We start from the raw sequence: 12,449 nt of genomic DNA, 5'->3' as shown, positions 1-12,449 counted from the left end.
GACTTCGTTTTTTTGTTAAAAAAGAAACGTTTCGCCCCTCATCCAAAAACTGGACGTTTTTTCTTCCCCTTCATGAGTTTTTCATTCAGAACTGATGAGAAAATATTCGTCCACCCTTCGGTTTTGGACTCAGGTCTCGGAGACATGGAGGAAAAGACGTCTCTGTCCACAGCCACCTCCTCCCTCCAGGACTCAAAGGTGTCCTCAGACTGTTTGAGAGACAGTCTCTCCAACGTGTCCTGGATCTTTCCAGGGGTCTCCTCCCAGTCTGACATGCACGTACCACCTCAACTGGCTCCTCTCGATGTTGAGGAGCAGCGGTTCTACTCCGAGTCTCTCTGGATAACTGAACTTCTCACCCTATCTCTAAGGACTAGTCCAGGTACCCTGAGGAGGAAACTCATTTCAACCACCTGTGTCCGTGATCTCACTCTTTCACTACCCAGAGCTCGTGACCATGGGTGAGGGTAGGAACGTAGACTGATCAGTAAACAGAGAGCTTTGTCTTGCAGCTCAGCTCCCTCTTCACCACAACGGACCGGCACAGAGTCCACAATACTGCAGATGCTGCACCAGTCTCACGCTCCATTCTTCCCTCACTCGTGAACAAAACCCCAAGATACTGAACTGTTCCACTTGAGGCAGAACCTCACCCTCGACCTGAAGAGAGCAGTCCACCCTTTTCCGACAGAGGACCATGGCCTCAGATTTGGAGGTGCTGATTCTCATCTCAGCCGCTTCGCACTCGGAGGCGAACCGCTCCAGTGAGAGCTGGAGATCACGGCACAATGATGCCAACGGGACCACATCATCTGCAACGAGCAGAGACGGAATGCTGAGGCCACCGAACCAGAATCCCTCCACCCCCTGACTGCACCTCCATAAAAGTTATGAACAGAATCTGTGACAACGAGCAGCCCTGGCGGAGTCCAACTCCCACCCTGAAGGGGTCTGGCTTACTGCTGGCAATGCGAACCAAACTCTCGCACCGCTTGTACGCCCCCAGTCCCATACTCACGGAGCTGTCGCCCACACAGTGTACCTCATGGAACATGGTCGAAAGCTTTCAAGTCTACAAAACGCAGACAGACTGAATGAACAAACTCCCATGACCCCTAGAGGACCCTAGTGAGGGTAAAGAGCTGATGCAGTGTTCCACTGCCAGAACGGAACCCACATTGTTCCTCCTGTATCTGAGGTTCAACCAATGATCTGACTCGCTTCTCCAGTACCCCTGAATAGACCTTACCAGGGAGGGTAAGGAGAGTAATGCTCTTGTAATTGGAGCACACCCTCCGGTCCCCCTTTTTGAAGAGGGGAACCACCACCCCAGTCTGCCAATCCAGTGGCACTGCCCCAGATGTCCCTGCGACGTTGCAAAGGCGTGTCAACCAAGACAGCCCCACAACATCCAGAGCCTTAAGAAAATCAGGGAGGATCTCATCCACCCTTGGAGCCCTGCCGCCTCAGAGCTTTTTAACTACCTCGGCGACCTCAGTCAGTTATGGACGTACCATCCACAAAGTCCCCCAACTCCACTTCCACCATGGAAGATGCGCTGGTGGGATTGAGATGGTCCAAGAAGTATTCTTTCCAGCTCTCGATGACATCACTGGTTGAGGTCAACAGCACCCCACCTTCACTGAACAGTGTTAGTAAAGTGCTGCTTTCCCCTCCTCAGCCACCTGATGGTTTGCCAGAATCTCCTCGGAGCCAACCAAGTGTCCATATCCAAGGTCTCCCAAACTTCTCCCACATCCAAGCTTTTGCCTCAGCAACATCCAAGGCTGCGGACCGTTTGGTCCTCCAGTACTCCTCAGCTGCCTCCGGAGTCCCACTGGCCAACAAGGACCGATAGGACTCCTCCTTCAGCTTGACAGCCTCTCTAACCCGTGGTGTCCACCAACAAGTTCGAGGATGGCCACCACAACTAGCGCCGACAACCTTGGGGCCACAGCTCAAGGCAGCCACCTCGGCAATCGAGGCACAAAGAGAAAAAATAAATATCAGTGACATTCTAAATACTTTATCATTTGGAAAATACAAATATTATGCATCTGCTAAAAATGAGACATACCAAGTATGAAAACAGAGGATATTTTTAATCCACAAAGATTTATCTAGACCGGGACTACTCAAATAAACTGCTCAGGGGGCCACAGTTTCTGAAAGCCAGCAGCTCGGGGGCCGGACAGCCAGTGAATAAAGTCATTACGTAAATAAATCAATTGGTTTTATTTTATTGCATTGAGTCATAAATGCAATAAACAGAATCCCAGTGGAGCTTCAGCTTCTTCCAGGATGAAGGTCCCACCAGAACCTAACAGAACAGCGGACTCTTTTAAAGAAACACATCAAAGTAAAGTTAAATTAAATTAAAACTTTAATTTAAAAAACTTTGATCCCACAATCAGCTAAAACAAGTTCAACTCATCGGTTTACATCTTTGTCTTTGGCTACAAACACGTGACGAACGTCTGACCCGTCAGAACCAACGCAACTCATCACAGTTGGATCCAGGTCGTTGGAAAGAGTCTGGAACAGCTGTTTGGTTCTGGTCCAGCTGATGAATCCAGATGCTGTCAGTCTGGCTCTGGGTGAACTGAGCCCACAGTACCAGAACATCAGAGGTTTGTTTCTTGGAGCTAAATGTTGCTGTCAGCTTGTAGCTGAAGGCTAAGGCCTCGTTCCAGAGTCCAGAAACCTCCTGCAGGTTCTTCAGATGGAGGACTCATCGTCCGTCTCCCCTTAGCTCCGCCCCATCGAGACTCCTCCTCCTCTCAGCCTCAAGAGGAAGCAGCTCCGGCCCTCATGATCCTGAACAGGGTGTTGACGTTGTTGCTCTTGATGGCGTCCCGACAGGCGGAGATCACCTGGTTCTTCGGCTTCCCCACTGAAGGACAAACATCAGAAAGTCCAAAGTTAAGAGAGCCGGCAGGAGCAGGAACTCTAACAAAACATTCGAAAGTCGATTATTGATCCCAGCACACCACGAAACATATGGAGGAACATACAGATCTCTGTTTGTTCCTCCATATGTTTGTCAGAACGAAACTCGTTCTGCAGTTTTTGTTCCACTTCAACAATTCATGCCTCAAAATGTTCGGCTCCTTCAGGACCTTCCTGCTCTGACGTTTGGCATTTCTGACATTTTTACTTTGTGAAACGTTTAGCCTTCTCAGTGAAAATGAACGGAGCTTTCTTCACGTCCTTCAAACACTTTGAGCATTTATAATATTTTACTGCTAATGTCAGCTTCTTTCTGCTAATTTCAGCTTCTTTCTGCTAATGTCAGCTTTTTTGCTCATTACTGCTAGCTTTAGTTTCTTTATAATAATTTGAACTGTTTTCAACTACTGTACCTGTAGTTATTTTTCCTTACTATAAGCTTTTCTGTGTTCCTTTTAGTTTCTTCTAGCTTTGATTAAGTCAGTTTTAGACAAATTTGGCTAAAATCTTGTGTTAGCAGCCGAAAGCGATCACCAACACACACACTGAAGGTGAATAAAAAAATTAAAGATGGCTGCCAACGCTAACTAAAGCTGTCCATCAGTCTTTGGACAGTTGTTGTACGAGCTCGAGGGTCAAAGGTGATCAGTCATGTTAAGATCCTGGGGTCAAAGGTCACCACGACTTCAAGTTGCTCCAAGTTAAGAACTGTCTCACAGATCAAGAACATTTTAGCTTTTTTCTGCTCTTTCAGCTGCTCTTTTCTCGTTCAGCTTCTTTTTCTTCATCTTCTTCCTTCTACGTCTCAGCTGCTGATTTAAGCTTTAGCTTGTTCAGCAGGTTACAGCAATAATCATTCTCTGTGTTTTAACTGGCCTCTCTCTAGTTTTACTTCTTGTTTTTTAGATGAAAAAATTAAAATTATATTGATTCACTAAATTAGTTTAAATGTTTTATTGTGCCTAATTTAAACTACTGTAAATTACTTTTATTTATTTAGAATATTTTAAACACTTGTTCATTTCAGAAAAGTCTTTGTAAATCTAAATTTAGGGTTAAAATAAATGAAACAAAAGTTAAAGAGTAAAGTCTGGATGAATCGGAGTTCTGTGGTGACTTGGAGCAACTTCTCAGAGACCTTCAAAACTTTATCGATCTACACTTTGGACCAATCAGAGACGAACGGACACTTTAGGACCTTTTTGTTGATCAGCTGAAAACCTGCACAAGTTAAAACGAACGAACAGAAGAAGAAGAAGAAAGTAATTTTGTGGTTTTAGTCAGGTTCTGACTCAGGCGGACCTCGCAGTCGGCCCGCTCTCTGGATGGCCTGGTTCACGGACTTCAGCCGGACCAGAAGGGCGTTGTGGTTATTGGAGCGGATCTTGTACTCGTTGATGAGGTCCCGGTTCAGATCGTACAGCTCCCGGTACCGCTTCTTCATGGTGGCCCTGCAGAGGACAGCAGAAACGTGTCAGCTGGACCAGAACCCGCCCGTTCTCCTTTGTGCGGGCTCAACTCACATGTCGCACATCAGGCGGGCGTCCTCTGCTTGAACCAACATGTTCCTGATGTAGTTGGAGTGGTCGGCCATTTCTGCAGTTAGCTTCTGATGGACGGAGTGGAAGTCGTCCACCTGCGACGCAGAGATTTACGACTCAACTCAAACGCATCATAGAAATAAAAACATTGATGCGTTTCATGAATTAAAACTATTCAATCACAGCTGTCCTTCCACTAGTGTTGAGATCACCAGAAACCTTTAATTAGACTAAATTAACTAGATTAAAACATTAAAACTAAACTAAAACAGATGATTTCACAGCAGACACCTGGACTGAAGCCAACAGGGAACGCTCGGGTTTATTAAAGAGGGGTTCTGCTCAGCTGCAGAATTAAAAAAGACCTGCTGGTTCTCTTTTTTTGAAGGAATTAGATCTAAATGAGGATAAAAAAAAATTAAAACAAGCTTTATTAAAGCTGGAAGTGACAGTGATCTCCTAACTTACCTTCAGAGAACTAAAACCAGACGCTTATTCTGATTAATGAACAATAAATATTTGGCTTTGATTTATTTTTGTGGTGTGAGCAGCTGGCTGTAAAAACCTCAGTGAGGGTGCTGCGGAGCTCCTCGAAGTACGCAGGGAAATCTGCTTCTGCTGACAGGTCCTCTATGGCCAGGAAGGAGGCCAGGGACTGGACCAGGTCTCCTGCTAGATCCATGTCATCAGTTCTCAGGACGATCTGACGGGACGAATGGAGAGGAATCAAACAGTCGTTTTTAAACTGGAACAACTTAAAAGGTTCTTACAGCCTGAGGTTGCTTCAGCTTACTGTGTTTATCAGACCCCCACCCCCCAAATTCAATTCAGTTTATTTATATAGTGTCAAGTCACAGCAGAATATAAAAATTATATTTTATAATATATAAAAAAAACAAATTTATTTTTCATATTTGAGCATTTCTCAGTTGGTAGAGCTGCCGCCTCTCAGTGAGGTCGCCGGATCAAATCCAAACTAAAACAAGAAGTTTTGAAAAAGTTCTTGAGAAGTCCTGAAGAATATGCTGCAGTGAGAAAAGTTGCACACTCTGTAAACAAATCATCAAAGTTTTAAAACTATTAAAACATAAACTGGAATTAAAACAACAAAGTCTATGCTCAACAATCCAACATTTTTCAGTCAGGTCATCTGGACCTGATCGAAGGCGAAACGTTTCAGCACAAAAAAAGAAACTGTCCAGATGACCTGACTGAAAAATGTTTGAAAAACTGGAATTATTTTTCTCTTGTGGACACTCCAGCCCCTCGGACAGAAGCCTCGGGAAAACGCTGTTAGTGCTGTGATCAAATGATTTGTTTTCTTGGCTGAATAAAATGAAAAACAAAATGTTTTAATGTTGGCAACAAGATCCCTCTGAAGCCACAGTAACATCGAGTAAAATAGCTTCTACAAAAGTAATAAAAATGTAAATGAAATCCAGAGAAATCAGATTTTCTGAGGAAATCAATGAATGCTAAAAACTAAAAGCTGCAAAGTCTAGCTAAAAGCTAAAAGTAGCATAAAAAAGACCAACAGAGCCAAAAACAGGACAATTTTATGAAGAAATTAAAGAACGTTTATGTATTTCTACCATGAGAATATCTATGAGTATTTTGAAAAGTTTAAAGTTACTTTAACCAGCTCCTGAATGAGCCGAACGTTTTGATAAATGAACAGCTAAAGAAGTAGCGGTAAAACAAAAAGTAAAAATGACACAACGAAGAGTCCCTCTCTTTGAAGTGTGTTGTTGTTTACCTGTCCGTTAGCGGCCATGTTAAAGGATATAAGTCCACTTCCTCTGAGTGAGCTGAAGGTGACGTTTGGACTCTCCACTCCTTCTGGAAGCAGGAAGTTCTGGTTCAGCCACATCACCACCTACGAACACACAGAACCCGGATCATGGAGTGAAGCGGGTTAGGAACATGTCACTTCTCTTGCTGTGAGGACCCACCCTCTGCGGCCGGTCGTTGACGCTGAAGGTAACCCTTCCTGTGGGCAGAGGAGTGGAGGAGTCGTCTGTGAGCTCGTACATGGAGAAGCGAGGCAGCTGGCGTGTGATTTCAAACACGTGGAACTGCGTGCTGAAGCAGGAGGTGCAGAATGACAGAAAACATTTCAGAATCCATCTCAACATTTGTTTCAACTCGATTACATAGTGATAAAAAATATCCCACCACGTTTTGCCTCCAACAAAGGCTTTGATGTGCAGATCCACTGGGATGTCTTTAGGAGGGACGATGGGGACTCGGACACAGCCCGACAGGTTCTGGACACTGGGGTGGACAACGTGACTCTCCCCCTCAAATATTCCCTCAGCAAAGATGAGCACCGCACGGATGATGGTTTCTTCAGAGGATAAAAAAAAAGACTTTCAGGGACGCATTCACCAGCTGGAGGGCATCAGAGCAAAGCATGCTGGGAAATCGTACCATTGGGTGTTGAAATGCTGAGCTCTACATGAGCCTTCTGGGCTTCTGTAGCGGGCCTGACTGACAATGCAGTCTGCAGCTGCGTGTTGGCCGGGATGACCCCCATCCCACCGTTGGACTGAGGAACGCCCTGAAACCAAACACTGGTTCTGTAAACGTTAGCTTCAACAGCCGAGAAAAAAAAAACTAGATTTTCTGTGACAACACGGAGCTAAAACTAGCAAAACAGCAGCTAAAAGCTACAATTAGAAAAACAGCAGCTAAAAGCTACAATTAGAAAAACAGCAGCTAAAACCTACAACTAGAAAAACAACAGCTAAAACCTACAACTAGAAAAACAACAGCTAAAACCTACAACTAGAAAAACAGCAGCTAAAAGCTACAATTAGAAAAACAGCAGCTTATTGCTCTGCTTTTCCTTCCAACAGAAAAAAAGAGGAAAAGATTTCCGAGAAAAAATAAAAATATTCAAAAATAAGAAGCTTGTTAGAGATTTTCACAGCATTTTTTCACAATTTGACAAGATGATTTCAGGTTTAATTTAGTATTTTCTGCATTAAATCACTTCTCTATTTGAAGCTGATCAACGTTTCTCTGTAACCTCAGACGTCTTGTGTTTGACAGTAAATGTCAGAATTCATCATCGGTGATTCTGGCAGAATAAATCTGTTCACCTTTGCGTTCTCTTCATAGTTCCGAAGCTCGAGCAACAGGTTCTGTCGGCGCTGGCTGAGCTCTCGGACCAGGTCCTGCTCGGCGCTGGAGTCCATCAGATTCCCCTTCAGGTCCTTGCTGGCAGGCAGGTAACCTCGTACTGTAAGACACAGGGGAGGTTTGTTGAGGCGTGGTGTGCGAGCGTCCACAGGTAAAGCTGTAGGTGAACAGAACCCACCCTCCCCCTCTGTGGAGGCACAGATGAGCTGTTTCTGCCCGTCCAACCTGTAGTCTCCCTCCACCACTCCAGCTACAGAGGAGGAGAAGTTGTCTTTGAAGATGACCTCGCCGGTGCGGTCGCTTCGTGCATCGATCTGAAAGAAGCCAAGTAAAGCTGTCAAAAGTTCTGATACGTTTTGAATTAAGAAGCCCGTTGAGACGAGCGCGGACCTTCCCGTTGGACCAGCCGGTGATGAGCTCCGCCACTCCGTCAGCGTTCAGGTCAAAGGCGTGGATGCTCATGGCGTGGTTCTTAGACTGAAAACATCAGAACAGCTTTCTGTGAAGTGATTAATCAAAACTGCACAAACAAAAAGCAAGTGAACAGATTCCAGATGATTAATAAATTCATGGCACCTTGATCCTCCAGTAGCGAGCGGTACGGTCGTAGACTCCAACCGTACCGTTAGCCAGAGCGTAGCCAAACCTGCTACCGTGCATGTGACACAACGATGTCACGGTCTGAGGAGAGACGGAACAAAAACTCATTTAGACCTGAATCTGTACAGCACGCAACAGGAATCAGCAACGTCTCCTCTACCAGGAAATGACTACAGTGTACAAAATAATGACATATTTATCCTTTATAAAACATCAAACAGTTTTTTTGACCTCATCACAAAACTCTCTGATTACCTCATTTTCAGTCATCTCTGACACCAGCTCATCCTCTCTGAAGACCCTGATGTCAAAGTCCTCAGATCCCACCAGCAGCTGCCAAACACAACAACAAATTAGGAGTTTTACAGAAAACTTGTCTGTTTCTCTCCAGTTTAAACACAGGGAACAGTACACTTTGAAATAAATAATCAGTTGATGCTGTCTGACTAAATATTAGTTTAACAGAGTTCATTTTCTAATGCAGCTGAATACATGACGGTCCTTTTAACCACAAATTTGACTTTTTAAATATAACATCAAAACACAAAAGTATTTTTGTTTTTTCATAAAAAGTGTAAAAAATAAACATCTGACTCTTTTGTCCAGTTGGCCTCTTCATCTTGACTCTGATAGACAACAGATGAAGTAAATTAAACAACAGATCTGATCTCCTTCTGACAGAAAACATCCAAGGAAAATGTCCAGGTCTAAAAGCCGCACTGATGATAAATAATGATTGAAATCTGGTCTAAATCTGCCTCTCTTTATTTCTAAAGAGTTCTCCAGCAGATTGCACATGAAACGCATGAAAATAGGCTGTGGTTTTCAAAAACTGGGTGTGAAAAAAGCAACCGCGTAGCCGCAGCTTGTTCGGGGGGTCCAGACATCTCTTTTCACAGCCACTTCTTCCAGCTCTTCTGGGAGGACTCCAGGGCATTCCCAGGCCTTTAGCCCATCTTTAATGTTTAAAGTTAGCTCCAGTTCATCTTTCCATCCCTGAAAAGCTTTGCAGAGAGTGGTGAAGGCTGCACGGAAGTCTGTTGGAGTTAGCCTCTCCACCATCACAGACATCTATACCTCCAGATGCAGGAAGAGGGCCACCTGCATCATGAAGGACCACACTCACCCAGCACACACACTTTTTGCCCCGCTCCCCTCAGGCAGGAGGTTGAGGAGCATTAAGTGTAGAACCACTAGACTGAGGAAGAGCTTCTACCCTGACTCTAACCAGGACAATCACTGTGAAAAATCACATCATGTTGCTGCTGATTTGTTTCATGCTGCTGTTCATTCGTACTCATCTGCTCACACAGACTCATGTTCGTGCTGCTGTTCATCATATTGTTTTTATGCTACTGGTGCTTAGTGTATTTTTAGTGAACATTTTTCTTAGTTCATATCTTAGATCTTATTACTGTTTTTCTTTTACATCTTATACTTTTGTTGGATGTAACTGGGACCCTGTGTACACAATTTCGTTCCACCTCGTGTATCACATGTGGTGCGTATGACAAATAAAGAACCTTGAATTCCTGAAGTAGAACTCAGCTAGGAAACAAAGGACTACAACAGATAGTGTCTCAGACTTACCTCATTTTTTCCATCCCCAGTGAAATCACACAGCACCAGAGACCTCACATTATCTCCAGTTACCTGAGGAAAAGGTACGTCAGACGTTTTTGCCTCCTAATAGTTAAAAACTAAATCTATTTATATAAAATTACACTTTGTTTTGACCTAAGAGCATCTTACTGTCCAGAACTGGTCGTTTCCTTCGTAGTTGAAGCCTTGCAAGGCACAGTTCCCCCCGATGATAGCAAGAGGAGAAGGGATGTCACCGAGTTTTCCCAACACGATGGCATTCGCTCCATCTGTCACCTAAACCCAAAAACACAGCAAAAACTTTGAATTGTTAACCGGCTTCAATTTGTCAACTGTCAAATGTATTTGAATAAAGATAGGAATACATGAAAAAGCAAACATTGTGCCAGATTTTGGCTACTTTCTCGTCCAGTTACCTCTCTGTAAAATATGTCTGCGTTGTCATGGACGTCATAGGCCAGCAGGTTGGTCTGAGAGCCCACTAACAGCGTGTCCCCGGCGGTGTTTGGTCCAAGCACCCCTGCAGTCAAACAGGTCACAGCCTGGTTGATGTTGAGGAGGGAGACGTCGGAGTCCTGGGTGCTTTGGCTCAGTCGATGAGCGCCGGGTCTCTGAGCGCGAGTGTGAGGGTTGTGGATGAACACCTGTTAATAAAAAGGAAAAGAGACGGTACTGCTAATGTGCAGAGGAGAAGTAAGTGTTAACTCACCCTGACTAATGCTTTCCTTCCAAGCAGCCAGACTTCTTTGTAATATTTTAAAGTAGTTCTGATCAAAAGTTCTCGAGATTTTCTTTGAACTTATTTTCAGTCCCTGTAGCTGCTTTTTACAGAATAAGCTTTGTTTAAATTGGATAGATTAATGAAACTCTTTTTATTAAACTTTATGCATCACTTAGTGATTGTTGTTTTATTTGTACTAATTTTTAAAAGAGATGTTGCAGATGCATCAAAGCAGGAAGGCTTTCTGTCTCATTGTATACGAGTCAAACTGAGAATAAAGATGACTATGCTTTTCTTTTCTCAAGAGGAAGACTTCAGACAACACTGGTGTGTTGTTCTGGGATGGAAGAATGAATCAGCAGATGGTGGTGGTGGGGATTCAGAGATCTGCTGCTTCTCGTCATCAAAATCAGTCAGCTGATGAGGTTTACAGTTCTGGTTCAGGATCTTCCAATGGAGGCTTTCCAGGCACAGCCCACTGGGAGAAGACCTCAAGGCAGACCCAGGAGGAGCTGAGGAGTGTCCCTGGACCATGGGATGTCTGGGTTTCCCTCCTGGACTTGCTGACTTAGCAGTTCCAGTAGGAAACGAACAAACAAATGGCAGAAATTGGATTGATGGACATCTCTTAGTAAATTTGTTTTAAATTTCATCATATGTAAAACACTGGAACTGAAAAGGGGTGTACACTCTTGTTCTTTTTCCCTGCTGTGTTAGTTGGTGTTCAGGTGAAAAATAAATTCTGCACTAAAAGAAACTCCAGAAGAAAATTAGTATTACTTATTTACTTTTGGGTTGCGTTTTATTTTGTGGACTACCCTAAAAATTCATCCCATATATTTTAGAAGAACCTTTTTTCCACTATTCAACGTTAATAAAGACAATTCGAAAATATTTATGTAATTGCAACACATTTATTGGGGGGGGGGGGGGGGGGGGACACATCCAAATATAAGTTTTCAATTGTGCAGCATAATCATCTTTCTACTGGATCAATAACATTAATAGTTTATGCCTCACCTTTCCAGCTTGAGTAGCTGCAGTAAGACATGGGTGAATCCCATCATATTTCCCTACAGCCACCATGCGAGGGTTAATCTTGTGGTTCAGCTTTAGGGTGAAGATGGGGACCATCATGGTGCTTCCTCCTTAAAATCCCTGATTTAACAAAACGAAACGTACAGAGAAAATACTTTTGAGTTAATTTATGATTGCTCATCCTGCTTACATAAAAGTTAACCTAAGACGTGAGTAATTAGGGTTGTGAAGAACCAGGCGTGAATCTGCTCTCTAATGTAATTACAGGCTTTACGTCAGCCAATCAGGAGTGAGCTCTCACGTTGCCTAGCAACAGCGAGCAGCAAGCTAAACCTTGTCCATCTGGCTAATCTGGCTAATTCGCTGTAAAAGAACAGTAATTTTGCAACAAAATCGTTACACTCCACTGGCAAACACACTGTACTTGATGTAAAACCACAGAATAAAATATTGGGGTTTTAAAATTTGATTAAATCGATTTGTATCGACTAGCGCAGCTAGCGGAGTTAGCTGTTGCTAACATCGCGGATGACTCTAAAGACCATTTTGACAACAAAAGTTTCGGTAGTTTTTTTTTTATATATATATATATATATATATAAACTGTACCGTGTTGAGCAAACAACGTCCTCTGCCCTTCCTCCCTCGAAAACTGTAAGGTTTAGTTTAAAAATATCCAGTAGGTTAAAGACTTTAGCTACATGGAAAAATAAACGCAGCAGTACGCTGTAACTTCCGGTCTAATCATTTCAAAATAAAACATTCACAGTGTTTAATTTTTACGATAAAAACAAAATCTATAATTTAACCAGCTGATCAAAAGTGAATTTATTTAACGGATGAAGTCTGCTTCA

The 12,449-nt window shown here is 43.4% G+C and overlaps 1 protein-coding gene across 1 annotated transcript; it reads right to left on the bottom strand.

Annotated features, from left to right (window-relative positions):
* Positions 1-2,750: 2,750 nt before the first annotated feature.
* On the bottom strand, positions 2,751-12,335 carry bbs2 (Bardet-Biedl syndrome 2). The gene is made up of 18 exons (XM_037683303.1): positions 12,205-12,335; positions 11,578-11,715; positions 10,253-10,480; positions 9,987-10,112; positions 9,825-9,887; positions 8,490-8,567; positions 8,211-8,315; positions 8,025-8,111; positions 7,813-7,948; positions 7,595-7,734; positions 6,921-7,050; positions 6,666-6,837; positions 6,443-6,572; positions 6,247-6,366; positions 5,056-5,193; positions 4,473-4,585; positions 4,252-4,400; positions 2,751-2,893 (listed from the first exon to the last, which is right to left on the bottom strand). The coding sequence occupies exons 2-18, from the start codon at positions 11,692-11,694 to the stop codon at positions 2,787-2,789; spliced, it is 2,139 nt and encodes a 712-aa protein (XP_037539231.1). The 5' UTR covers positions 11,695-11,715; positions 12,205-12,335; the 3' UTR covers positions 2,751-2,786.
* Positions 12,336-12,449: the final 114 nt, after the last annotated feature.

The sequence above is a fragment of the Nematolebias whitei genome, chromosome 10 (assembly GCF_014905685.2).
Source record: "Nematolebias whitei isolate Nwh7 chromosome 10, NemWhi1, whole genome shotgun sequence".
Classification (NCBI taxonomy): Eukaryota; Metazoa; Chordata; class Actinopteri; order Cyprinodontiformes; family Rivulidae; genus Nematolebias; species Nematolebias whitei.
Note: the sequence above shows the minus strand (reverse complement) of the source record. Positions and strands in the feature narration are given on the sequence as shown.

What these genes read in the sequence shown, in the direction of transcription:
- bbs2 (XM_037683303.1), bottom strand. Translation starts at nt 11,694, where the DNA reads ATGATGGTCCCCATCTTCACCCTAAAGCTGAACCACAAGATTAACCCT. An exon ending in CTCGCTACTGGAGGATCAAG is followed by an intron (nt 8,112 to 8,210) that starts GTGCCATGAATT and finishes TGATGTTTTCAG; the next exon opens with TCTAAGAACCACGCCATGAG. An exon ending in TTTGTTGGAGGCAAAACGTG is followed by an intron (nt 6,573 to 6,665) that starts GTGGGATATTTT and finishes CTCCTGCTTCAG; the next exon opens with CACGCAGTTCCACGTGTTTG.